At 41.6% G+C, this 26,631-nt stretch overlaps 1 protein-coding gene across 1 annotated transcript; it reads left to right on the forward strand.

The window, feature by feature from the left end:
* Nucleotides 1-279: 279 nt before the first annotated feature.
* On the forward strand, nt 280-23,978 carry colgalt1a (collagen beta(1-O)galactosyltransferase 1a). Its single transcript, XM_060941986.1, has 12 exons — nt 280-645; nt 11,479-11,589; nt 13,086-13,203; nt 14,128-14,262; nt 16,086-16,290; nt 16,375-16,494; nt 19,230-19,306; nt 19,795-19,901; nt 21,055-21,187; nt 21,269-21,396; nt 21,483-21,689; nt 23,096-23,978. Exons 1-12 carry the CDS (start codon nt 434-436, stop codon nt 23,361-23,363), a joined length of 1,821 nt encoding a protein of 606 aa, XP_060797969.1. The 5' UTR covers nt 280-433; the 3' UTR covers nt 23,364-23,978.
* The last annotated feature ends 2,653 nt before the right edge of the window (nt 23,979-26,631 follow it).

A 26,631-nucleotide genomic window follows, 5' to 3' on the forward strand; every position in this document is an offset into this window, starting at 1 on the left:
TGTCCACACTACAGCGAAGCGCTACAGTACCGATACGAAACCCATACATTTGTGGGTTTCGTACCGATACAGTTATACCGTTACAGTACCGGTATAGTTGCTAGTGTGGACAGGTGTTGCGGCACGAAAGTAGTATCGTATCGGTACAAAATCCCTAGTGTGGACAGGGTAAGAGTCTGCTCCAGTGAATGTGTTGAAGACAGGGCCATGAAACTCCTCCCCCTGAAGGCCCTCCCCTTTAACAGTGGCTGCGCCGTGCCCTTTAAGCGTGTAGCGGCTGCAGTGTTGTCACTGGGTTGGATTTCTGTCGGCCGATTTATTTTATTTTACCCGAACCTCCTTAAAGCAGCTTTGGGTCTGTAATTTCGCTTCATGCCCGCTGTGTAAGTGTCCCCAGCTCTAAGGCAGTGTGTATTAAGAGCGGCTCTCGGCGATGTTCGGGGTTGTTTTGTGTTTGTTGTGTTTGCTGAACATTTCCGACCCGGTTCTCGGTTACTTTCCCGAAGAGCGCTGGAGTCCTGAATCTCCTCTCCTGGCTCCGAGGGTCGTCGTTGCTCTGATCTGCCGAAATTCGGCCCATTCTCTGCCTTATTTCTTCGGAACCATTGAGCGCTTGAACTACCCGAAGGAGCGGATCGCGCTGTGGTAAGACACGAGTCACCGCTTCTGGAAACGCTGAGCGCGAGCGGCTCTGCTATGCAAATGAGCTTGTAATAAATAATCCGCAATATGCAAATGAGCTTATAATAATTCGTCATACTTCAAATGTGTTTCTGTGACTGTTTTAGTTTGTTGAAATGTAAAAGTTATTCGTTATTAAAACCCCTCAGGCATGGTGAGTCAAAGTGTGAAGTTTTTAGCTCCGTTAAAAACCCTGATTTTACTTAATTTTACGCAAGAAATAATAATATGCAAATGAGTGCCAGCTAATTCATCATACCCCAGAGGCGTTTCTGTGGCTGTTTTAAATTTAAATATTATTCACTATGAAAATAAAACCACTCTGGGATGGTGATTTCAAATTATGGAGAAGTTTTTAATTCAGTTAAAATCCCTGATTTTACTTCAAGAAATAATCTGCAATATGCAACTCTGTGTCTAAAAATAATCTGGGATCTGCAAACAAGACAGAAATAATCTGGGCTATGCAAATGAGGGTCTAATAAATAATGTGGGATATGCAAATGAGGCAATAGTAAACAATTTGGTATATGCAGACGAGGCTCTAATACATAACCTGGGCTATGCAAATGAGGGTCTAATAAATAATATGGGATATGCAAATGAGAATAGTAAACAATTTGGTATATGCAGACGAGGCTCTAATACATAATCTGGGATATGCAAACGAGGCTCTAATACATAACCTGGGCTATGCAAATGAGGGTCTAATAAATAATGTGGGATATGCAAATGAGAGAATGGTAAACAATTTGGTATATGCAGACAAGGCTCTAATACATAAGCTGGGCTATGCAAATGAGGGTCTAATAAATAATATGGGATATGCAAATGAGAATGGTAAACAATTTAGTATATGCAGATGAGGCTCTAATACATAATCTGGTATATGCAAACGAGGCTCTAATACATAACCTGGGCTATGCAAATGAGGGTCTAATAAATAATGTGGGATATGCAAATGAGAATAGTAAACAATTTGGTATATGCAGACGAGGCTCTAATACATAATCTGGGATATGCAAACGAGGCTCTAATACATAACCTGGGCTATGCAAATGAGGGTCTAATAAATAATGTGGGATATGCAAATGAGAGAATGGTAAACAATTTGGTATATGCAGACAAGGCTCTAATACATAATCTGGGATATGCAAATGAGGGTCTAATAAATAATGTGGGATATGCAAATGAGATAAAAGTAAACAATTTGGTGTATGCAGACGAGGCTCTAATACATAATCTGGGATATGCAAACGAGGCGCTAATAAATAATGTTTTATGCAAACGAAGGTCTAATAAATAATGTGGGATATGCAACTGAGGTGGTGTTTACATTAGACCGTATCCGTATCGTTTTAGTTGCAGATGCACTGTCCATGCACATTAAAACGCCGGAAAACGACTCCACAGGTGGAACAGTTTGAATCCGCCAGGGCCCACGTATTCAACCCAGTACGTATCTGATCCGGTGCTGTGTAAACATTGAGGAACGAGGATACGCGGTGCTGAGCTCTAGCTGACGTCGTCATTGGACAACGTCACTGTGACATCCACCTTCCTGATTCGCTGGCGTTTGTCATGCCACGTTGGTCATGTGAATGAGCAATACAGGAAGTGTGTTGAGGAAGTCATTAAGTGAATGAGCAATACAGGAAGTGTGTTGGTTACCGTAGCACTAAATAGTCTTGTTGTAATCGCAAAAAACGGCCGTTCTGCGAGGTGAAGAGTGTACCGAACACTGTTAGATCCTTCTAGCATAAACACGAAGGCCATACACGGTGTAAAAAAGGCGTCATTGTAGTACCAGTACCGCTGATAACAGACTGGCATACTTCATTTTTTACAACAACATCCTTCCACTTGCAAGTGGTGAGTGACTTGCGCATGCCCGATATGCACTGGGATCATGTGACGTGCCGTCTAATTAGTCATGTGATTAGCGTATGCGTGTATTGGCGTTGCTGTGTGCACGGGGAATGGTTTTGTTGCGGGCACAGAAATTTTGTGTGTGTACGCGAATCGTTTTAAAAACGTTAATCTGATGATCCGCTGATTCGAAATAATGTAAACAGGGCCTATGACAATAGTAAACAGCTTGGTATATGCAAACGAGGCTCTAATACATAATCTGGGATATGCAAATGAGGCTCTATTAAATAATGTGGGATATGCAAATGAGACAGCAGTAACCAATTTGGGATATGCAAACGAAGCCCTGGTAAATAACCTGGATATGCAAATGATTCTCTACTACATAATCTGGGATATGCAAATGAGGCTTTAATACTGTAACTAATGTGGCATATGTAAATTAGACTTCAATGAATAATCTGGCATATGCAAATGAGGCTGTAATAAATAATTTTGGGCATGCAAATGAGCCTCTCATATTCTGCAATATGCATAGAATCCTATAATATTGTATTTGTATATCTGGAATATGCAAATTATTCCCTAATATGTAATCTGCAATATTCAAATGAGTGTCTACTAATTCTTCCTACTGCCCCAGAGAAGTATTTATGTGACAGTTTTATTGTAAAGTTTATTCACTCTTTTTGAGCAACAACTCAGGGATGGCGATTGAAATGATGGAGGAATTTTCAACTCTGTTAAAAACCACTCATTTTGCTTAATTTTATTCATGAAATGATTTGCAAGAAGCAGGTTAGTTCATTGTAGCTATAAATGGTTGTTCCACTTGCATTCTCCCTTTTGAGACAAAAACCACAGCTTGTCATGTTGCCAAGACATTTCAAACATAAACTCCTCCAATCCCATGATGGAAAACTTAGTTAATGCGTTTCTTTGGACTGTCACAAAGCACTATTGTTGGAGGATCTTTCTATAAATGCTGAATAAACATCTCCTTATAGAAAAGTTCGTTATATCAACAAGTACATGTTTTTGTCTTTGTGACGCGTCCACCGTACAAGTCCCTCTGTAAGTTTTCTTAACAGAAACAATAATGCATTAGAACGAGGGCATTAATATAAACGTTTATTGTGCAGCTGCACTATAGTTAGAGCTGCTGTTATAGGAAATAAACCAACGCTGACCAATCAGGTTTGAGAATTCAGTATAGCTCATGAATTGCTAATGAACAATCTCTCTCTCTCTCTCTCTCTCTCTTTGAGAATAACGTGTGAGCTCCAAGTCTTTGAAATGTATCTGTGGTGACTAAATTAGAATCACTGTGTGTAAGTCTATGTGTAGTGTTTTGTACTAGTTTGAGTGCAGGCCGTACAGGTAGAGGCCTGCTTCTGTCACACACTCTTTATGAGTTTCCTCAGGGTGAACACACACTACATGCACTGCAAAGATTTTTTTTTTTTTTTGTCTTGAGGGAAAATTAGTTTTAATGCCATTCAGCCCACAGCTGGAAAACTGTTTGGAAAAATAACCAACTCTGGGCTTCAGGCCTATTATCTGGATTGCAGTAGAACTCGGTTCTGTTATGTTTTCATTTGGCACAAACTTCAATACAAGTCAGAGAGCAAAGACAGGAAGGATTCTCCAACCAGCAAAAAGGCAGCATTTAAAAATAGACAGATTGATAGATAATTAGAGAAGTAATCGTACACTATCCAGGCCTAATTTTTGTTCACGTTAAAGGAGAACTGAAGGCAATTTTTTAAAACCAAAATTCTATTTATCTCATTTTATTAAATATCGGAATGCATTTTTGATCGCTATTTTGTCGCTGCTATAGCAAGTTATGAGTGTTTGAAATGTGCTCTGTAATATAACAGTCCATATGTCAAAGCAATGGCTGTAAACGAGATTCGTTGAGACCTGTGCGAGATGTCATAGGATGGAAGTAAAACATACAGCGGAAATCAAATCGACCAACATCTGCCAATGTTGTCAAAAGACGCGCGCGCCCTCTTTCGAATGCTGAAGTAATCAAGCCGGAAGTTTTGTTTGTTTTGATAGCAATCAGGAAAGTTTGAAAAAAGTAGGCAGTAATCGTCATTTAAACTCGTTTTTGTGCAATACTTCGTTTGGAAAACAGTTTTCAAAATGGCGGCACCGACACCTGGCTGACACTTCACATTTCGAAGTCTTGCACAAGTCTCGCGAAGATCACACGGATAAGCGACGCCTGCCGTGGACCAAACGAACTAAATTCAACATGGCTAAAAACTGAATAGGCCGATAAGTTTCATATTTAATTGCAATTAGTTGCCAATACGAGTCACGATATAAGGTTACTAAACCCAAAAATGTAATTGAATAACACATTAATTAAGAACAGGCGGCACGGTGGTGTAGTGGTTAGTGCTGTCGCCACACAGCAAGAAGGTCCGGGTTCGAGCCCCATGGCCGGCGTCGAGGGCCTTTCTGTGCAGAGTTTGCATGTTCTCCCCGTGTCCGCGTGGGTTTCCTCCGGGTGCTCCGGTTTCCCCCACAGTCCAAAGACATGCAGGTTAGGTTAACTGGTGACTCTAAATTGACTGTAGGTGTGAACGTGAGTGTGAATGGTTGTCTGTGTCTTTTGCCGCTTTTCCACTACCAACGCGGCTGAGTTGGGCTGTGCCGTGCTGAGTCGGGCTGAGTCGAGCTGAGCGGGGCTGTTGGAGTTGCATTTCGACTACAACCGCGCTGAACCGTGCTGGCTGGAAGTGGGTGGACACATTGGGTGGAGTTAGCGAAAGTGGGTGGACGTCAGATGACGTCGTTAGGCGGCGCAAACAGTGACATCAGTGATCTTTTAAGCGGTAGTCTCACGACCCGGATAGTAAACAATAAACATGGAGGACATGGTGTCGTTAGTGTTGCTGGTCTTGGTGCTGTGGCTTGTTGTCACCGACAACGCCAACAGATACTGGCAAGAGCGTATAGATGAGGCGAGGTGCATAAGGCTTCATAATTCTCGTAATTCGTAATTCTCCTTCTTCCGGGTTTACGGTGTTTACAGATCCCAGCGTGCTCGCGGGGCGTGTGTGGGCATGTGAGGACACTCCTCCTCACCAATCAGTGCACAGGGGAGTGTCTGCTCACGCCCCTAGCCCCACTCAGCTCGGTTTGGCTCGCTTCAGCCCCACTCCAAAACCGTGCGAGTTTTGGGTGCTGAGCAGGGCTGAAGCGAGCTGAGTCGTGCTGTTCTTAGATAGTCGAAACGCGAGCCGTGTCGGGCTGAAGCGAGCTGAAGTGAGCTGAAAAAGGGTAGTGGAAAAGGGCCATATGTGTCAGCCCTGTGATGACCTGGCGACTTGTCCAGGGTGTACCCCGCCTTTCGCCCGTAGTCAGCTGGGATAGGCTCCAGCTTGCCTGCGACCCTGTAGAACAGGATAAAGCGGCTACAGATAATGAGATGAGATGAGATTAATTAAGGACTAAAGCAAGTTTTAAAATTACTCCAGTTCTCCTTTAATTTTTTTTATTGTAAAATGAACAGCCTACATATTTGAGCAGTTGACTATTAAAGGTTTTGCTCTGTACCAGTTCTGTGATTGATTTTTTTTTTTTTAACATTACAGGCATTTAGATTAGCAGGCGCTCTTATCCAGAGAGATGTACAAGTGCACACACACACACACATACCCAACAACTGGGGAGAAGTTGGGGATTAGGTGCCTTGCTCAAGGGCATTTCAGCCATGGATTTTTCCTGCTGGTCCAGGGAATCAAACCAGCAACCCTTGGGGGCAGCCATGAAGGTTAGAGAAGCAGCCTTGGGCCCAAAGGGTCACTGATTTGATTCCTGGGACTGGTAGGAAAAAAAGTGAATGAACAGCACTTTCCCTTCCCTTTGTATCATGGCTGAAGTGCCCTTGAGCAAGGCACCGAACCCCCAACTGCTCCCTGGGTGCTGTCGTATAGCTGCCCACTGCTCTGGGTATGTGCGTGTGCTCATTGCTCACTTGTGTGTGCATGTATGTGTTCACTGCTTCAGATGGCTTAAATGCAGAGGAGGAATTTCGCTGTGACCAAATAAAATATTTCTTCTTCTTGGGCCCAAGGCTGCTTCTCCTAACCTTTAGTCCATGGTGTCCCCATGAAAAAAAAAAAAGAAAAGTTTTCAACTCCCACAGAACCATAAACACTAAGCCATCATGCTAAGCTGCATTTAAACCTTTTTAATTTATTCCTAAACTAATTTCTACATAATTTCCTCTTTATGTTGATGTACAACTTTTGTTTTGTATCAGGTTATACCCTCAGCCAGCAGCACCACTTTTTAAATTAAAATTAATCAACCTTCTGACCAATCACATTCAAGAATTCGACAGTGCTGTTGTATACAATACAAGAAACCAAAGACAAACAAAATAGACTAGTCCGTAAGCATATAAGGGCCTAGTTGCAGCTACACTGGTGTCCGCTGTCAGAGGGGGTACCAAGACCCAGGACAGAAAAGAAATGTGGAGGAAATGCAAACATCTGTTGAGCAGCAGCTGCATGTTCACAAGGGACAGAGCGAAGAGAATTGTACAGAAGTTGCTTTGAAGGAAAAGATTTTCAGTGGAACTGTATTGCAGCCGTATTCCCAGAACCCTGCCTGAACCTGTGCCATTGCTTTTCACAAGAACTGAACATTTTATCCAGGTTTGACAAAAAAAAGGTATTACACTGCTGAAAATGTATTCATGGTAAGGGATAATTATATCCATCATGCTTTGTGGTGAACAGAATGATCAGATTGTCAATGGTGGTAGCTTAAATATATACCTTCTGTTATTCTAGTAAATACTTCGAAACATGTTGAGAGATACCGTATCTTTGTTATAAGAAAATAATCAGTGATGGTGTGGTGAGATGAGGCCTGGTTTGAAGCAGAGTTACTGTTAACAACTCACAATTTATTATTTTCCTATAAGAGCCTGAATGTCCTGAAGTGTTTTATTCATCTTAAACCAGACTAAAACTCTCTCTCTTTTTTTTTTTTTTTTTTTTTTTGGTCTGAACCTTGCATATGAATCCATACGTTTTTAGAAAATCTCAATTCAGATGGTGTTTGTTGCCATTGCCAGAATTATACACTACCATTCAAAAGTTTGGGGTCACCCAGACAATTTTGTGTTTTCCATGAAAAGTCACACTTTTATTTCCCACCATAAGTTGTAAAATGAATAGAAAATATAGTCAAGACATTTTTCTGGCCATTTTGAGCATTTAATCGACCCCACAAATATGATGCTCCAGAAACTCAGGCTACATCCACACGACAATGGCAACGAGATTTTTTTTTTTTTAGCGGGTAAAAAAAAATATCGCGTCCACATGGGCAACGGATCAGTAAAATATCAGGTACATATGGCAACGCAACGCTTGCTGAAAATGATGCAATACACATGCCACACCGCTACGTGCGCTGTAAGACGGTCCGATCGGAGACACCCGAACAATAGAAGAAGTAGGATGCATGCGCATAAACCCCTTCTTCTCCCTGGCGTGAAGCACTCACAGGAACAAACACACAAGAAGAAGAAGAAGATGGCTGCGACTACGCGAGGAAATCGTGCCTTCTGCATGTACAAATTAGTTTTATTAGTGTGCATAGTTTTATATAACATAATTTTCTTGTGTGTGAACATTTTGAAAAGCATTTTTATATAATTTATATAACTTTTTATATTGTGTGTGAACATTTTGAAAAGCGGTCTTATCCAATAAAAAAAAAATTCAAGAAATGGTTGTTACTTGTTTATTTAAAATAATTATTTAAAATTATTTAAAAGCCATTGTTGCTGTTGTTATGAATGATGTGCGCGAGAGTGCTGCTTGTTCTAGTCATGTGGTTGTGACGTCATCGTAAACAAATCCGTTCTACTCATCCAGACGACTTCGCAACGGCGCCGTTGCCAGATTTTTCCACTCTGGAACCCGTTCTCAAAAAATATCGTTTTGGGGGCACCCAAAACGCCGGTGCCGTGTGGACGCCAGGCTGAAACGATAAAAAATTTTATCAGATTCACCTGAATCTGTTGCCGTGTGGACAGGGCCTCAATCTGCTCAAAGGAAGGTCAGTTTTATAGCTTCTCTAAAGAGCTAAACTGTTTTCAGCTGTGCTAACATGATTGTACAAGGGTTTTCTAATCCTCCATTAGCCTTCTGAGGCAATGAGCAAACACATTGTACCATTAGAACACTGGAGTGAGAGTTGCTGGAAATGGGCCTCTATACACCTATGGAGATATTGCACCAAAAACCAGACATTTGCAGCTGGAATAGTCATTTACCACATTAGCAATGTATAGAGTGGATTTCTGATTAGTTTAAAGTGATCTTCATTGAAAAGAACAGTGCTTTTCTTTCAAAAATAAGGACATTTCAAAGTGGCCCCAAACTTTTGAACGGTAGTGTACTTCTGTATTGTGATGAAATGTGTGGTTTCTCTATTGCTTCCTAATAACACTCTGGACATTTTGACCCTTTTTTTAGTCTCAGGAGCAGAAAAGTTGCCCAAAGATCTTGCCATAAGCAACCTCCAACTGAATCAAATAGTAACGTCAGTAACATTTTATTTAGAGTACTGCGTTTTTATTATATTTCTATAATATAGCTTATTAATGCGCATATGCAGGAAAAGCAGAACAGACTTTATCAAGGTAAAAAAGGTGCTGAATGAGTGTACCACTTTGAGTATTTTTTTAAAATGGACCACTTTTTGTATCTTAGGAGTTTAAAGGTACGCTACATTTTCAGGTTACAGATCCAGGCCCTGAAAGCCAGTATATTAATGTCCTTTTTTGTTCTGTGAGTAAATGGACAGAGGTATCTGTTACCACCACAGGTGGCTCGAGGGTAAATGAAAGCCATTCATGCATAGAAGTAAAAGAAAGGCCTGTTTAGAGCTGTTATTTAAACACATCCCATGTCTTCGCATTGCTTACATTTTAGAGAAAAGCAGAGATTAACTCTACTGGATCGGAGATGTGTTGCCAGATTCTTATTTCATAGAAAGAAATGAAATGGGTGTTTGTAGAGTTTGTGTTAAAGCTGTCAGAGAGGATTTCACTGTGAAAATAATATTTAGATATTTTTATATATTTGAAGCGTGGGAAAAAAATGAACACGTAGCAATGTTTCAGATCCAGTGGCCTTGTGTGCCAAATTTCAAACTTAAACAAGATTAAATGTACCGGTATCTATAAATGGACAAAAGTGAGATGTCAATCTTTAATTTTTAGCTCATCTGGCCATAGACGTCGTCCGTCCGTTGTTGTCCGTCCACAATTTATAAAAATTGCTACTCCTCCTACAGGATTGATCAGATTTCAATCAAACTCGCATACAGTGTTCCTCAGGTGGGTGAGCATGAAAGTTTTCAAGATGGTGGTGCCACCAGTCATATTTACGATTTTATGGGTGTCTGAAATTTTTGGGTGACTCGTCACATTAAATGCTACTCTTCGTAAACTGCTGGGACGTTTTCAATGAAACTCACTCAGAAGACTCTAAAGACATACCAACATGGGTTGTTCACCAGGTGGCGCCACCTACCATGGATGCAGCTACAGAGGGGTGATGTGCAATTTCACAAAAATCGCTACTCCTCCTACAGGAGTGAGCAGTTTTTGATCCAACTCGTATGGAATGTTCCCCAGGTTTGTATGTATAAAAGTTGTCAAGACGGTATCGCCACCTGCCATTTAACATTTTATGGGCGTTTTGAAAATTTTGGGTGACTCGTCACATCTGTTCGTAAACTGCTGGTATGTTTTCACTGAAACTCATCCAGAAGGCTCTGAAGACAACAAGAATTGTTCACCAGGTGGCGCCACCTGCTATGGATGTGGCTACACAGGGATGACAAATTGCTATTCCTCCGACAGGACTAATCAGATTTCAAATTCACACGCAACAACAGTGGCCCATATAAGCCACAGCCTCATTGAGGCTATTTTAAGAGATGATTACCTTCAGGGTGGTTAAAGTAACTCCACTTCATATTAGACCGCATCACATCACCCATCTTTGATTATATTCCTATAAAGGCATACCCTTGAGTGTTTTATTCTGACTATAGCTTTGATAGGAGTTACAGCTGCAAAGCAAGCAAATTACAGGTTTATATTCATGCGCTTGGTATAATAATACATTATTGTTTCTGTAGTAACATTTTGTAACAGGGACTTGTATGGAGAATGCTTTATGTAATCGAAGATTAAATATAAAATATACAATCGTAGATTTGGTTTTCAATGTTTCAGGAAGTAGATGTTAAATTAAGATTTTATGGAAGGAGTCTCCAGTCTCCGTGCTTTGTAACAGTCAGAGGTAAAGCCGCAGGAAAGTGTTAATTCAAAGGAGTTTGTGCGTTGCATTTTATCAGTAATATGACAAGCTGAGTTTTTTGTCGAAAGAGAGGAGAAAAAAAGAGACTGGTGAAGGAATGAATGTTTGTAGGTTTTCTAGCATAAATCAGACCATCCCGCTGTTGATTACTTTCCTATAACAGCAAGCCCCGGTAGAGTTCATTGTTAACTTAATGGCTAAGAGCTTTAAATGGCATGAAAAAATTCCCTGCTGATTACTGAGCAGTTTCACTTCCTGTGTGTTTTTTGTTTTTTATCGAAGTTTTTCTTACTCGATTCCGAAAGCTCATTTCAGAGCACAGTTTTGTTCCCCTTTGTGTGTCGTAACTGAGCTGCAGTTCTAAATATCTTAAATGCTATTTTACACCAAGGTTGGCCTTTTATCCAGGATAATATCCATCTGTACAAAGAATATGTGTGCTGATTAGACTGCACTGATGATAACACCTGAAAACGTGCTGTCTATTCACAAAGCCTTAAAGTGCTCATGCAAATGCGAGTCATAACGTGTCTAACTGTGTGCTGCACAGGGTTGCGACTGATCATAATGCAGACAACACGACGCATCTGCTGCGAGACTGGCTCGTCAGCGTCCAGAAACTGTACCACTACGTGGAGTGGAGACCTAAAGAGCAGCCGAGGTTTGTAAAACTTCACTTATCATGAAGTAATGATTTATAAATATCTAGGCCATGGGAGACGATGCAAACAGCTGATTCTATCATCCATGTCTGGATTTGTTCACAATTCACAATAATAGTGCAGGCTTTGGGTATCGTGTTTTCTGAATTCTCAGTGAATAAATTATATTCGCTATATGATTACTCCCACTGCTCCAGTGTATAAATGATGCAAACTGCTTCTGTGGCTTAATATTTTCTTGTCAGGAGAAATGCCACAGCAGGCAACCTCATCTCATCTCATTATCTCTAGCCGCTTTATCCTGTTCTACAGGGTCGCAGGCAAGCTGGAGCCTATCCCAGCTGACTATGGGCGAAAGGCGGGGTACACCCTGGACAAGTCGCCAGGTCATCACAGGGCTGACACATATACACAGACAACCATTCACACTCACATTCACACCTACGCTCAATTTAGAGTCACCAGTTAACCTAACCTGCATGTCTTTGGACTGTGGGGGGAAACCGGAGCACCCGGAGGAAACCCACGCGTACACGGGGAGAACATGCAAACTCCACACAGAAAGGCCCTCGCCGGCCACGGGGCTCGAACCCGGACCTTCTTGCTGTGAGGCGACAGCGCTAACCACTACACCACCGTGCCGCCCAGCAGGCAACCTAATATATAAAATAATAAATGTTATTTAATGACTATGAAAGGCAGAAAGACTATACCTCCTTCACTGGCACTGATAGACACGGAGGCCACACCTCCTTCATTGAGACTGACAGGGACAGAAGCCACGCCTCCCTTCATGGGGATTGAGTGGTCTTGTCGTCTTCACTGAGGATGACATCCATACAGGTCATGTCTCTTTTACTGAGACTGATGGGGACAAAGGCCACACCTCCTTCACTAAACAGCACGCTCGAAGGCCACACCTCCTTTGGACAGGTCCAGAGGCCACATCTCCTTCTGTGAGCTGATGGGGATAAAAGCCACGCCTTCTTTCACTGAGATTGACATGCATAGAGGCCACACCTCCTGCACTGAGACTGACAGGTCCCAAGGCCATGCCTCCTTAACTGAGACTGATGGGGATGAAATCTTTGCCTCCATCATTGAGTGACAAAGTCCATACCTCCTTCACTGAAACTGACAGACAGTAAGGCCACACCTTCTTCACTGAGCCTGATGAAGAGAAAAACCGCACCTCCTTCACTGAGACTGACATTTCCCAAGGCCATGTCTCGTTCAATGAAGCTAATAGGGATAAAAGCCACACCTTCACTAAAACTGAAAGGTCCCAAGGCCACGCCTCCTTCGCTGAGACTGACTGGCAGAAAGGCCACGCCTCCTTCACTGAGACTGATGGGCAGAAAGGCCACGCCTCTTGCCACTGAGATATTTGTCTATGGATTTCTCTTTTGTCTAAAACATTTTTTTATGAAGAAAGGTTTGACCCTATACTGTTTTTTGTTTTTTTTCTGTACTTATTTCTGCATTTCCTCATCAGCGCGTACGGAGATGAGGAAGGACCCAAACACTGGACGAACCACCGATACGCTCACGTGATGAAGCTGCGGCAGGCTGCACTGGAATCAGCCCGAGAGATGTGGGCTGACTATTTACTGGTATGTATTTGCTTTTGCAATCCTAATTAACACACATGCATACATGCACATTAATGTTAATTAAATAAATTATAATTTCTTAACAAAGTAAACAAATGTAATCATACACCTTGTACATACTTTAATGCCTATACAGCATGTCAGTCACTCACAGCATTCACAAGCTAACCGTGGACGCGGAGAACAACCTAAAAATTATGCCCAAGAAACATTAGGAGCACTTTTTGACTTCCTGTACCACATTATATTTCTTAAAGAAGCCTGAATCACTGAACTGAAACCCTCATCTCATCTCATTATCTGTAGCCGCTTTATCCTGTTCTACAGGGTCGCAGGCAAGCTGGAGCCTATCCCAGCTGACTACGGGCGAAAGGCAGGGTACACCCTGGACAAGTCGCCAGGTCATCACAGGGCTGACACATAGACACAGACAACCATTCACACTCACATTCACACCTACGCTCAATTTAGAGTCACCAGTTAACCTAACCTGCATGTCTTTGGACTGTGGGGGAAACTGGAGCACCCGGAGGAAACCCACGCGGACACGGGGAGAACATGCAAACTCCACACAGAAAGGCCCTTGCCGGCCACGGGACTCGAACCCGGACCTTCTTGCTGTGAGGCGACAGTGCTAACCACTACACCACCGTGCCACCGAACCAAAACCCTATATTGAATTGAATCACTTCTGAATCAAACTCCGTGTCCAAGAATCGTGAATCAGATTGGTGTGTATGTGTATATATAATATCCTTGTGTGTGTATATAATATACATATGCATATATGTGTTTGTGTGCATTTGATGCTTTTCATTAACCCTAGTGTGTGACTCTCTCTCTCTCTCACACACACACACACACACACACACACACACACACACACACACACACACACACACGTTTTCATGTCTCCTCCATAAGGTGGTCGACTGTGACAATCTCCTGATCAACCGAAATGTGTTATGGAAGCTGATTAAGGAGAATAAGACCATCGTTGCCCCGATGCTGGAGTCTCGAGCAGCTTATTCCAACTTCTGGTGTGGGATGACTTCTCAGGTGTGTATGTGTATTAAAACATGTACTTTTATTAAAACCATGATCAAGATGATTGGTTGATGTTGGCCAAAAAATAAATTGTGTGTCCGTTTGAATGGACCCGAATTCTGAATCTTTGGGGTAATTGGGATACCATGATGCAATTATAAAAAGATGTTCTGTTTATCTTAAGGTGTCCAAATTTTTTTGAATTATTATCATTATTATTATAGCCTGACTTATTTCTCAATTAAGTCAACTTTAAAAAAAAAAAAAAATTATTAATTAATTAATTCATTCATAGTAATAAGAAGAATATCCAAGGGCAAAAATATAATTTTTAATTAAGTTATATTAAATATATAAAATTGTAATATTATTTAATATTTAAATCTTTAAATTTTTGGCTAAATGGCCATTGTGCTGCTTCATAGAGGAAATTGCCATTAATTTAATTGTATTTATTTGGTATACACTTTTTTTTTTTTAATTCACCCAGTTCATGGTTCAGTTGAATTCAAGATATTGGGTTCATTATTATTTTCCCATAATATTTTTGGGAAAAAATTATTGAATAAATTTTTATTACTAGGGCGGCACGGTGGTGTAGTGGTTAGCGCTGTCGCCTCACAGCAAGAAGGCCCGGGTTCGAGCCCCGTGGCCGGCGAGGGCCTTTCTGTGTGGAGTTTGCATGTTCTCCCCGTGTCCGCGTGGGTTTCCTCCGGGTGCTCCGGTTTCCCCCACAGTCCAAAGACATGCAGGTTAGGTTAACTGGTGACTCTAAATTGACCGTAGGTGTGAATGTGAGTGTGAATGGTTGTCTGTGTCTATGTGTCAGCCCTGTGATGACCTGGCGACTTGTCCAGGGTGTACCCCACCTTTCGCCTGTAGTCAGCTGGGATAGGCTCCAGCTCGCCTGCGACCCTGTAGAACAGGATAAAGCGGCTACAGATAATGAGATGAGATGAGAATGAGATTTTAATACTAAAAAAATGCAATATTTATTTTCCTATTATTTATCAACTTTTTTTCTTTAAAAATGAAAAAAGTTAATAGGCCTTTTCTTAAACTTTTATGAACGTTTGTACTCCGTTCATTTGCTTCTTTTTTCTTTGTCTTTCAGCAGTCTGTAAAAAGAGAGCTGTAATTTCTTGTTAAATCTATTTGTACAGTAAATTACACTAAAGCTCTTTCCATTTTAGATCTGTGTGTGTCTGTGTGTGTGTGTGTGTGTGTGTGTGTGTGTGTGTGTGTGTGTGTGTGTGTGTGTGTTTTTGTGGCATTAGAGCTGCGTTACTTCCGCCTATGGTGATGTATGTTATTACCTCTGCTGTCTTAACAATGCAATTACAGCGAGGAAAAGTTAAGAGAATACGCAGCCTGATGATGATTATGGTTCATTTTTTTTATTTCATCGAGTTGAATCATCATAAATTTGTATCACGATTTATTGTTTTTGCACATTTTTAAACTTTTGTGTCAGTTTTCCAATTAATATAAAAAACTAACATTTGTCTTACAAGTGATAATTACAGGTAAATAATTCATTCTCAACAGGCATGTACAGTACATCAGTTTTTCTGTGAATCAGAATAAATAAATAATGCCTCTGTTGGGCAAATATTATACGATGTAGGGTCTACAATCCTCTTACTGTATACGATCGATGCCCTGTGCAGTGAACGGGAAGCCATTTGGGATTTGACCTATATGAAATTTTAACCTTTACACCTAAATCAATACATTGATGCCAAACTTTCCTGAGCAAATCATGATATAGAAATAATTGAATATTTTCTACGTTGCTACAGTTAACTTATTACCATAATTCTCTGCTCCTTAAGGGTTACTATAAGCGCACGCCTGCATACCTACCAATACGCAAGCAGGTGAGGAAAGGCTGCTTCGCCGTGCCCATGGTTCACTCCACCTTCCTGGTGGATCTGCGTAAAGAATCCTCCAGACTCCTGGCGTTTCACCCTCCACACGATGACTACAGCTGGGCTTTCGATGACATCATAGTGTTTGCCTTCTCAGCTCGAATGGCAGGCGAGTACCTTTCTAACATTATCATGTCTAATCCCTGAGTAGACATTCAGAAGTATGACACTCTTTTTGTTTTGTCTTTTCCAGAGGTGCAGATGTTCGTGTGTAACAAAGAGTTTTATGGGTTTTTACCTGTTCCCCTGCGCTCCCACAACACTCTTCAGGATGAAACCGACAGCTTCCTTCACACTCTCCTGGAGGTCAATGGTGAGTTTTCTGGCTTAAGGTATTAAAAGGTAAATATAAGGTATTATTCTATCCACATTCACTGGATATGAGCAATCACACACTCTGACTATTCTACAACTAGGCTATCAGCTCATATACCGTGAGTAGAGAAAAACAAAATGGCGGCACGTGTTTAACCAACCGAGGACGAAATAAAAACTCTATTTGAAAACAAAACCCCCCAAAATAAAACAAAAAGCAACAAAATATGGAATAAAAGTATTTGATGGTAAGAATGTATCCCCCCCCCCCCCCCCCCCCCCCCCAAGAATTATTATTATAGCATTTTTCACAAATTGCTCCCGTCGTTTTGCCGGTTTGTTTATGTTCTAGGCGGAAATTTTGTCGGACGTTTTGTATAAAGACTTGATCAAATTTGCAAAAAATAAAGACGCTCTTTCTTAAAATCCAGTGAATGTGGACAGAATAAAACAGTTATTCCACTCAATCTCGTCATACATGGCTTATAGCCAACTCGGTGCTACGCACCTCATCGGCTATCGGCTCATGTACGAATCGATTTCGTGGAATAACTGTTAATTATTATTTGAATAAGGTATCTATAACATGAACCAACAATGAGGCAAATGCAGTGTGTTATTATGTAATTGTGTGGTTAAAAAAAAAAAAAACGACAAACATGTAAGGAATAAAACACTTGGGGGGGGGGGGTTGCAGTTATAGGAAAATGATCAACAGCATGGTAGTGTATGTTGTAAAGGAGTGGCGGTTGGACGGATGTGAGTGCAGGTGGAGTTTATTTCCAAAAGTAAGCATGCAGACAGATCAAAAGCAGGGTTGTGAATCAGACAAGGGCCATACAAGGCGCAAACAGAATAACTGAGGCAAATATTAAATCAGAGTCGAGGAAAACAGGAAGCGGAGTCGATAACCAGAGTAGCATAGACAAAACAGGGCTCAGTAATGTGGGATACTATGTATAATGCATATACTTCTTAAAGTCTGTGTGCTTTCAGATTCATTATAAGCACACGCTGTGATTGCGCTCTGATCGGGAACAGGTGTATGGTAATTAGTCCTTGCGGCACGTGTGTGTGTGGGGGGGTAAGTCTTCGGCGGGCACTGCGCACACAGAGCGCAAACACATGGACTTGACAGTGTGATGCAGAATTGCCCTTTTCCATTAGCTGTACATTTTGAAGTATATTGTTCCTCTTGTACCTCAGAAATTTGCCAATGATTACAATTTATTTTTTATTAAAGACTGGCACATCGTAGTTATTAATCAGTTTATAGTTATGTTTAAAGGTAGACTGCCTTTCAGATTTTTCAGGTGTAGGTCATAAAAAGAATGTTCCCCGACACCCAATTATTTTTGTTTTGTGGACCAAAAGCTACTGAATTTGAATCACAGGCTTCCAATTTTATTAGTTTTTTTAAAAATGGAACAATTAATGAATTTAAGGCCACGTAGCCCCAAGTTCGCCACTATTTTTCCCTGCTTCGCTATGTCATGCATCCCGAGGTGGGCTTTCCCCATTCATGCAAGGCATTGTGGGATACAAATTTGAAACAGGAGAGAAAAATGGAGGACGTGAGTGTGCGAATGAAATGTGAAAGACCGACTACAGTAACAGAAAGAGAGAAGAAAATATGTTATGTTATATACAAAGGAAAGGAAACGCAGGACCAAACTAATAAATATTTTTATCAGCGAGCACCTCGGTGTGATCAGCTGTTCGTTTAGCGACAGAATGATGGAACTGTCAGTGCACGCTCAAAGGGAAACCTGTAGATGGCAGTAATGCAACACTGCTGACCTAAAACCCAAAAGAAGAAGGAGGTAACTCTGCACATGCGCACACGGACTTCCTCTGTCTGCTTGACTGCGCGAAGTGAGCCATTTCATGCACATTATTTGCTTTAATCCCCTCAAATTAAATAACTTCCCAGCCACAGAATGGTCTGATATTTTGTGAGATATTACATAAATAAACATGTATCGCAACGACCACATTTCAGAGCGAACTAAATTTCACCGATTTAATGAAATCGAAAGGCCGGCTAGATTTAATGTTGTGGGATGTCTGCAAAAAAGCAAGTTAGTTCCTGTTATACAAGATATAAACAGTCATTCCTTCATTTTCTTATGAACTTAATGAAACACCATGAAGCCACAAATCTCTCCTGAAGACTTTCCTGTGGCAGAAAACCTAAAGCTACAGCTTTACCTCTGACTGGCACAAAGGTTTGACACTGGGGAGTCCTTCCAAACCTGTTTTTATATATTTTTAATTTTTCCTTAGTTTATCTGTTTATTCTTCGTCTTTGGTTATGCTGAAGGTGTCCGCCCTACAAGTCCCTCTGAAGGAGCTGTTACTGTAGAAATAATGACATGCTTGAATGAGTACATTAATATAGACCTGTGATGTGAATTACAGCCTGAAAAAACACTTAGCTGGACTTAGTTACCCAGTCATTGAATTTCTCTTGAGCAGGACTGGATTTTAACGGTCTCTAAACTCACTTTACATATGGAAATTCCTATATGGTAGTCAAGATGGCATTTTAGCAACAAAGCCAAGTTCACTTTGTAACAGTTTTGTTGTAGTGACAGCAACATGCAATGGATCGCAGAAGAAAACTTGTGATTTTTTTTTTTTTTTAATTTAACTTCCTGACAGCATGGATTATTGAAATAGCTGAAGTGTTTTTTTGGCTTGCCTAACTGTCTCACTTCTGTCCTTGTACAGTGCGACACCCCCCTGTCGAGCCCTCCAGGTACCTCCACCCTCCCGTCAGACAGCCTGATAAGATGGGCTTTGATGAGGTATGATGTGTATCTTAAATCTGCATGAAAATTCCATCAGGTATCCATTAGGAACTGAAATATCTACATATATCAATATGTGGGCGGCACGGTGGTGTAGTGGTTAGCGCTGTCGCCTCACAACAAGAAGGTCCGGGTTCGAGCCCCGGGGCCGGCGAGGGCCTTTCTGTGTGGAGTTTGCATGTTCTCCCCGTGTCCGCGTGGGTTTCCTCCGGGTGCTCCGGTTTCTCCCACAGTCCAAAGACATGCAGGTTAGGTTAACTGGCGACTCTAAATTGACCGTAGGTGTGAATGTGAGTGTGAATGGTTGTCTGTGTCTATGTGTCAGCCCTGTGATGACCTGGCGACTTGTCCAGGGTGTACCCCGCCTTTCGCCCGTAGTCAGCTGGGATAGGCTCCAGCTTGCCTGCGACCCTGTAGAAGGATAAAGCGGCTAGAGATAATGAGATGAGATGAGATATCAATATGTGTGTGTTGAATGTACGCAGGTGTTCATGATAAACCTGCAGCGTCGGACCGATCGACGAGAGCGCATGCTCCGAGCGCTCCGCATACAGGGGATCGACTGCAAGATAACGGCTGCTGTCGATGGCAAGTACGTTGAGTTTCCTGACATTCTTGAAACAGCATGTTACCAAAGCAGTAAATTCAGTTTTGAATTGAATTCAGTTAAATGTTCAGTTTTTCTTAGTGCTTATGTATAAAACTGAATCAGGGAGAAAGTTTGTGATGTCATCGAGACACGCCACGGCTTTGGAATGATCATATTTGAGATTAGACGATGACGGCCTGGATTCTAAATACAACGTATATCCCTGAAACTTGTATGCCGTACTTGGTATCTTGCTAACAAACTCATGACTGTGTAGACTTTGACAGGTTTGGTTGCTGCGACTTGAGACTAGGATACTAAAATGCCATTCTTTTGTGAAAAATACAAATTTGCAAGTCATTAACTAGCTAGCTAGGTAATGGAGATAGTGGGAAGGCATGGGGTGTTTCCGATTTGCTTATTGATGCATATTCATACACTCACCGGCCACTTTAATAGGAACTTGTTCTTGATTCTAAGATTCCTTTTCTTGGCTGGCAGGAGTGGAACCCAATGTGGTGTTCTGCTGTTGCATGCTGAGATGCTTTTCTGCTCACCACGGTTGTAAAGAGTGATTACATGAGTTACTATATCCTTCCTGGCAAAAAAGCCCAAACCAGTCTGTCCATTTTCCTCTGACCTCTCTTATCAACAAGGCATTTGTTTCCACCCACAGAACTGTCACTCACTCACTCAGTGTTTTTTGTTTTTCGCACCATTCTGTCTGTGTAAACTCTAGAGACTGGTGTGTGTGTGTGAAAACCCCAGGAGATCAGCAGTTTCTGAAATACTCAAACCAGTCCATCTGGCTCAAACCAACACCCATGCCACAGTGAAAGAAAGTCACACTTTAAGATCGCAATTTTTCTCGTTTTGATGTTTGAACATTGTGAACATTTAACTGAAGCTCTTGATTTGTATCTGCATGATTTGGTGCATTGTGCTGCTGTCAAGGGATCGGCTGATTTAGATGACTGCATAAAACAGCAGGTGCATGTTCCTAATAAAGTGGCCAGTGCGTGTAACTCGTGACACATTCAGACTGTATGGGAGTTCATGGCAGACGATTTAGCAGACGGTGCTAAAATGACACCCTGCTCCTTCAAATAACTAATGTCATTACGTTATTGTATTATAATTCCAACGTTTCTCTCAGAGCCATGAATGTGAGCGAGATCCACACTATGGGGATCCACATGCTGCCGGGCTACAGTGACCCCTACCACGGCCGGCCTCTGACAAAAGGAGAACTGGGCTGCTTCCTGTCTCACTACAACATCTGGAAAGAGGTACAAAGCTGCTGCACACAAACAAAGCACGTGTTTCTGTGTGAAGAGCTGATTAATTAAACGCTAGGACTTGATTGACAGATTGCTGAGCGTGGCCTGAAGACCACTCTGGTGATCGAAGATGATCTGCGCTTTGAGATTTTCTTCAAGCGGCGCCTGAAGAACCTGATGAGCGAGGTGGAGAGAGAAGGGCTCGACTGGGACCTGATGTGAGTTGATTGCTTTTCCAGAAGCTCTCGCAGGCACTCTGATATGTTTTGGTTGTACAAGCAATGTTTCCTTTTTTTAATCTCAGTTACATCGGGAGAAAGAGGATGCAGGTGGACCATCCGGAGAAAGCCGTGCCAAACATACACAACCTGGTGGAGGCGGATTATTCCTACTGGACGCTGGGGTACATGATGTCATTACAAGGAGCAAAAAAGCTGCTGAAGGCAGAACCGCTGAGCAAGATGCTGCCTGTGGATGAATTTCTTCCCGTCATGTTCAATAAACATCCTGTGTGAGTTTCAAAGCGCGCACGCGCACACACTGCATCAGTCTCATGGACAGTAAGGATGAGTCATATATTTTTATTTATTTTTGACAAGCTAATCAAGTTCCTTCTGGGGGATTCATTTTTCCTAATTATAAAATTAGTGCGCTAACACCACACACACACACACGCACTGTTCTTAGGAAGTGCCCAGTTGTGAGGTAAAATGTGAGAAAATGTTTTTCTATAAATCACGGTCTACAGAATTTGAGTCCATAAAAATCTTCCTCTGTTTCTTTTTTTTATACTGATTTTATTCGCTAACTAGCTAACATGAGCTTTATGAACAGGATTTCTTTTGTGATTTTTTTTTTTTTTTTAATTTAAGTCATAAAGTCATACTCATTTATGCTAATGCTAGCCATCATGAGCTAATCTAACAAGAATTCTGAGCATCATGTCAGCTTTTTCTGGAAATTTTCAAATGTTCATAATCTCCACACCTAGCTCTAGCTAGCAAGCTAACATATACAATAAATCTGACAGGATTTTGGTAGAAATTATATTCATGATCACTGAACTAGCATCAACTGAAGTTATGACAGGATTTTAGAAGTCATTTTTCATAAATGCTAATAATGCTAATAATAGTCTCTGTTAACACTAGCCAGCTTGTTAACATTATCCAACAAGACAAAATTTCTGAAAGGATTTCAAAATCATACTCCTATATATTTGCTAATGCTAGCTCACTGTTTAGGATGAGCTAATCTGACAGAATTTCATATATGAATGTTCTTTATTCCTCACTGGTAGGCTGATTGTGGCTAATTGGCTAATATAAGCTAACCTGATGGGATTTATGTGGCGTTTGAATCCCTGTTAAAAATGTTTGTTGTATTTATGGATGTTAATAATCTGCATGGCTAGCAAACATGCGCTAATCTGACAGGATTTCTGAGAGAATGCCATGTACACGTTCATAAATGTTCATAATCATCACTGGTAATGTGATGTACGAGATTTCTAGAAAACATTTCTGAGAGGAATTGTGTTTAAATGTGGTGAATTTGTGATTTTTTTTTTAAGACTATCAGAAAACCTTATTAGATAAAAGAGGATAAAAGGGATTCAGATTCAAGATGGAGGTTCAACTGTCTGGGGTCTTTTTCTCCAATTTTTGTAGATAAAATAGCACAAATACGGTATCAGAAAACCACAAAGTCTAGTGTAGATACAGATAAATGATATTTGGTGGATACAGTCTTCTGTTTGTTAGCAACATTAGCCTCATAGCTTCAGTGCAAATCCAAAAAACAGCAAACATATTTGCTGCTCAGCTTCATTTGAGTTAAGAAAGAAAATTGTGCACATTTTGATTTTTTTTTTCCTCCTAAACTATTACTTCACCTCGCTATTCTCTCCTATTATAGCTCCGACTACATGGAGCAGTTTGAGACGCGAGACCTGAAGGCATTTTCGGCTGAGCCTCTGCTGGTCTTCCCGACTCACTACACAGGCGAGCCGGGCTACATCAGTGACACAGAGACGTCCACCGTGTGGGACAATGACAGCATGCGCACAGACTGGGACAGAAAACGCTCACGCAAGACTCACGAGCAGGACGAGATCAGCACGGAGGCTCAGAACACAGACGTGCTGCAGTCTCCACTGGACAGCACGGCGAGGGACGAGCTCTGAGCCATGCTCCATCCCAGACACTCCATCCAGACAGGGAGGAAGTTCTTCAGAGAGTCATATTTTTTAACATTATCACACTGTTTGTGCCTTTTGACTGACCAAAGAAAGACTTTTTTCAAGTGTTTGGTTCAAGGTTTTAAAAAAAATCCTAAACCTTTGTCTTTAACCATTTTTGATGATCATGTGACCATGTGATTTAAGCACTCTGTTAAGCACACCCTTCGCCTGCTGTAGTCGACTTATTTCAGTCCTAAGGCTGATAACAGACGAGTCGTAGATTTGGTTCATTTGGCACTGTTAGGTTTTATGAGTACTATTAGTGATGTTAGGGCAATCATCCTTTTTTTCGTGCATGGTGATAATTTTTTTTTTTTTAAATACTGTATTGTCCATCTATGTATCCACAGGGGGAACGACAAACATTTGTGTTAGTATTTTATGTTTCATCACCATCTGTACAAACATATCATCATGAAAACTCCACAAATGTCCATCTTGAGAAGAGGCATTTGGTTTTTATGGTAAAATTAGCGATGTGAAAGGAAAAGAATTGGAATTGAAGCAGTCACATTGAGTTGTGTAACTGATATGCCTTTAAATGAAATAACACTCCAAATCGGTACAAAAATGTTGTAGTGTGGCATTTAACGAGGAACACGATGTGTTGAATGTAGGGCCGGAGTGGGCCCTGTTTTCAGTCCGGGAGTTTAATTCACATTCAAGCCACTTTGAAATGGAGGAATTTGAACCAATGCTTGTGCATTACATGCCGCATACGCCTCAAAAATAATGGCAAATCAACAATGCTGGGTACTCAGCAACCGGCAGATAAAGCGTGAGGGCGCATTAGGCAACTCAAAAATGGTTAAATGAAATGTAGGCTAAAGCAAGTGTTCGATTCTGCTTAGAATATTGGCATACGCATACACCTCTTCTAAGTTATATATTTAACAACAATTATTTAACATCAAATATGACTTCTAGGCCTATGTGTTCATAACCACAATGTGCGCACGCCTGTGGAAATGCACGGTGTGACAGCGAGATGAAATAGGCTGGATGAGGAAATAACGCGCAACAGCACATTTAGGACCTGTTCATCTAAAATTGTTAATAACTGGTATGTAAAGCAATGTCCGGTTCTTCTTAGAATTAAGACATACACCACATCTATACCGTGTAAATTGCGAGATTTCACATGACATCAAAAAGCTGAATTGACATCGCAAACTATCGACACATTATAGGCCTAGCATAGACTGATAAAATCGACAAACAGGGTTATCATACTCCATATCTTTCGTAACCTACCAGCTAGTCTTGAGAACATATCTGTCAATTTGGCACATTTTGCTGCCACCTCCTTCCTTTTTTTAAGCTTCGCCCTTTCGGTTCCACCTGGCCTCTTTCTGCCCTCCATCACTGACGCGCGCTGTTTCGCGCCAATGTTGTTTAAGTTCCCCGCAATACAGAGGAGGAGTCTTGGACCAAACCAACTGCAATAGAGGGGAGGGGAGAATTTCCTTATTTGGTAGCGCCTATTTAATCTGCTGCGATGCTGTCGGCGTCTGGGCTGCCATGTGAAAATGCAGAGTGCAGTTGAATTGATGATTAATGCAAGAATAAGATCAGTGACCAGAATTAGTGAAAATTATTTTCCCCATGCTCCAAGCAGGCCACCATTGATGGTTTGGGCCGGGGATGGTCCCGGCTAAATATAGGGCCACCCCGGCATTGGTTGAATGGTATCCTAGTTCTCAGTAGATTATTTTATTCACCATAGAATTTGTAATCATACAAATATACAAAATCTTTAATACTGAGTCATCAATTTCAGTCTCTGACCACCTGTACCCCTACTCATTCATATGCTAATCATGTGGCAGAAACACAATACACAGTCATGCAGATACACACCGATCAGCCGTAATGTTAAAACCATCTGCCCAATATTGTGTAGGTCCAACTTGAGCCACCAAAACAGCTCTGACCCAAAGTCTTTTGACATGGGACCTCCATGGATCAGACTTGTTTGTTCAGCACATCCCACAGATACCCAATCAGTGTGAGATCTGGGAAATTTGGAGGCCAAGTCAACACCTTGAACTCTTTGTTCAGTAATGATTTTAGGAAAATGACAATTTTTGCAGTGTTACAGGGCACATTATCCTGCTGAAAGAAGCCACTGCCATTAAGGAAGACCACTGCCATTAAGGGGTGTATTTGGTCTGCAACAATGTTTAGGTTGGTACGTGGTACTGGTCAATGTGACGTCCACATGAATTCCAGGACCCAAGGTTTTCCAGCAGAACAGTGCTCAGAGCATCACGCTGGCTCCATCAGCTTGCCTGCTTCCCATAGTGCATCTTGGTGCCATCTCTTCCCCAGGTTAGTGATGCGTGCACACATCCAGCCATCCACATGATGTAAAAGAAAACATGATTCATCAGACCAGGCCACCTTCTTCCACTGTTCCATGGTATAGTTCTGATGTTCATGTGCCTGTTGTAGGTGTTCTCAGCAGTAGACAGGGGTCAGCATGGGTGCTTTGACTAGTCTGCAGCTATGTAACCCCATATGCAGCAAACTGTGATGCACTGTTTTCTGATCCCTTTCTATCATAGGCAGCTTTTTCAGCAACTTGACCCATGACCCTGTCACCAGTTTACCACTTGTCCTTCCTTGGACCATGGTAGGTACTAACCACTGCACAGCAGGAACACCCCACAAGACCTGCTGTTTCGTCCAGCCATCACAATTTGGTCCTTGTCGAAGTCACTCAAATCTTTATGCCTGCCCATTTTTCCTGCTTCCAATACATCAACTTTGAGATATGATTGTTTCGTCATCGTCACTGCTGAACCTGATTCGGGCTTGAGGTGAATTGCAGCAGTAGGGTGGCCAGTTCCTTTCTGTGCACTCACATGCGTTCACATGGGCAATTTAGAGTAGCCAGTTAACCTACCTCCTACCTTTGGACTGTGGAGGAAACCCATACAGAAAGGCCTCCATTGGTCACTAGGCTTGAACCCAGAACCTTCTTACTGTGAAGCGACAGTGCTAACCATGGCACCACCATGCCACCCTATGACTGTTTACTTGCTGCCTAATATATCCCACCTCTTGTAAAAGACAGTCAATGCTATTCATATCACCTATCAGTGGTTTTTATATTATGGCTGATCGGAGCAGGTCCATCCATTCATCCATGATCTGTAGCCGCTTATCCTGTCCTACAGGGTCGCAGGCAAGCTGGAGCCTATCCCAA

The sequence above is a fragment of the Neoarius graeffei genome, chromosome 16, assembly GCF_027579695.1.
Source record: "Neoarius graeffei isolate fNeoGra1 chromosome 16, fNeoGra1.pri, whole genome shotgun sequence".
Lineage (NCBI taxonomy): Eukaryota > Metazoa > Chordata > Actinopteri > Siluriformes > Ariidae > Neoarius > Neoarius graeffei.

What these genes read in the sequence shown, in the direction of transcription:
- colgalt1a (XM_060941986.1), top strand. Translation starts at nt 434, where the DNA reads ATGTTCGGGGTTGTTTTGTGTTTGTTGTGTTTGCTGAACATTTCCGAC. An exon ending in TGTGGGCTGACTATTTACTG is followed by an intron (nt 13,204 to 14,127) that starts GTATGTATTTGC and finishes CTCCTCCATAAG; the next exon opens with GTGGTCGACTGTGACAATCT. An exon ending in ACTACAACATCTGGAAAGAG is followed by an intron (nt 21,188 to 21,268) that starts GTACAAAGCTGC and finishes CTTGATTGACAG; the next exon opens with ATTGCTGAGCGTGGCCTGAA.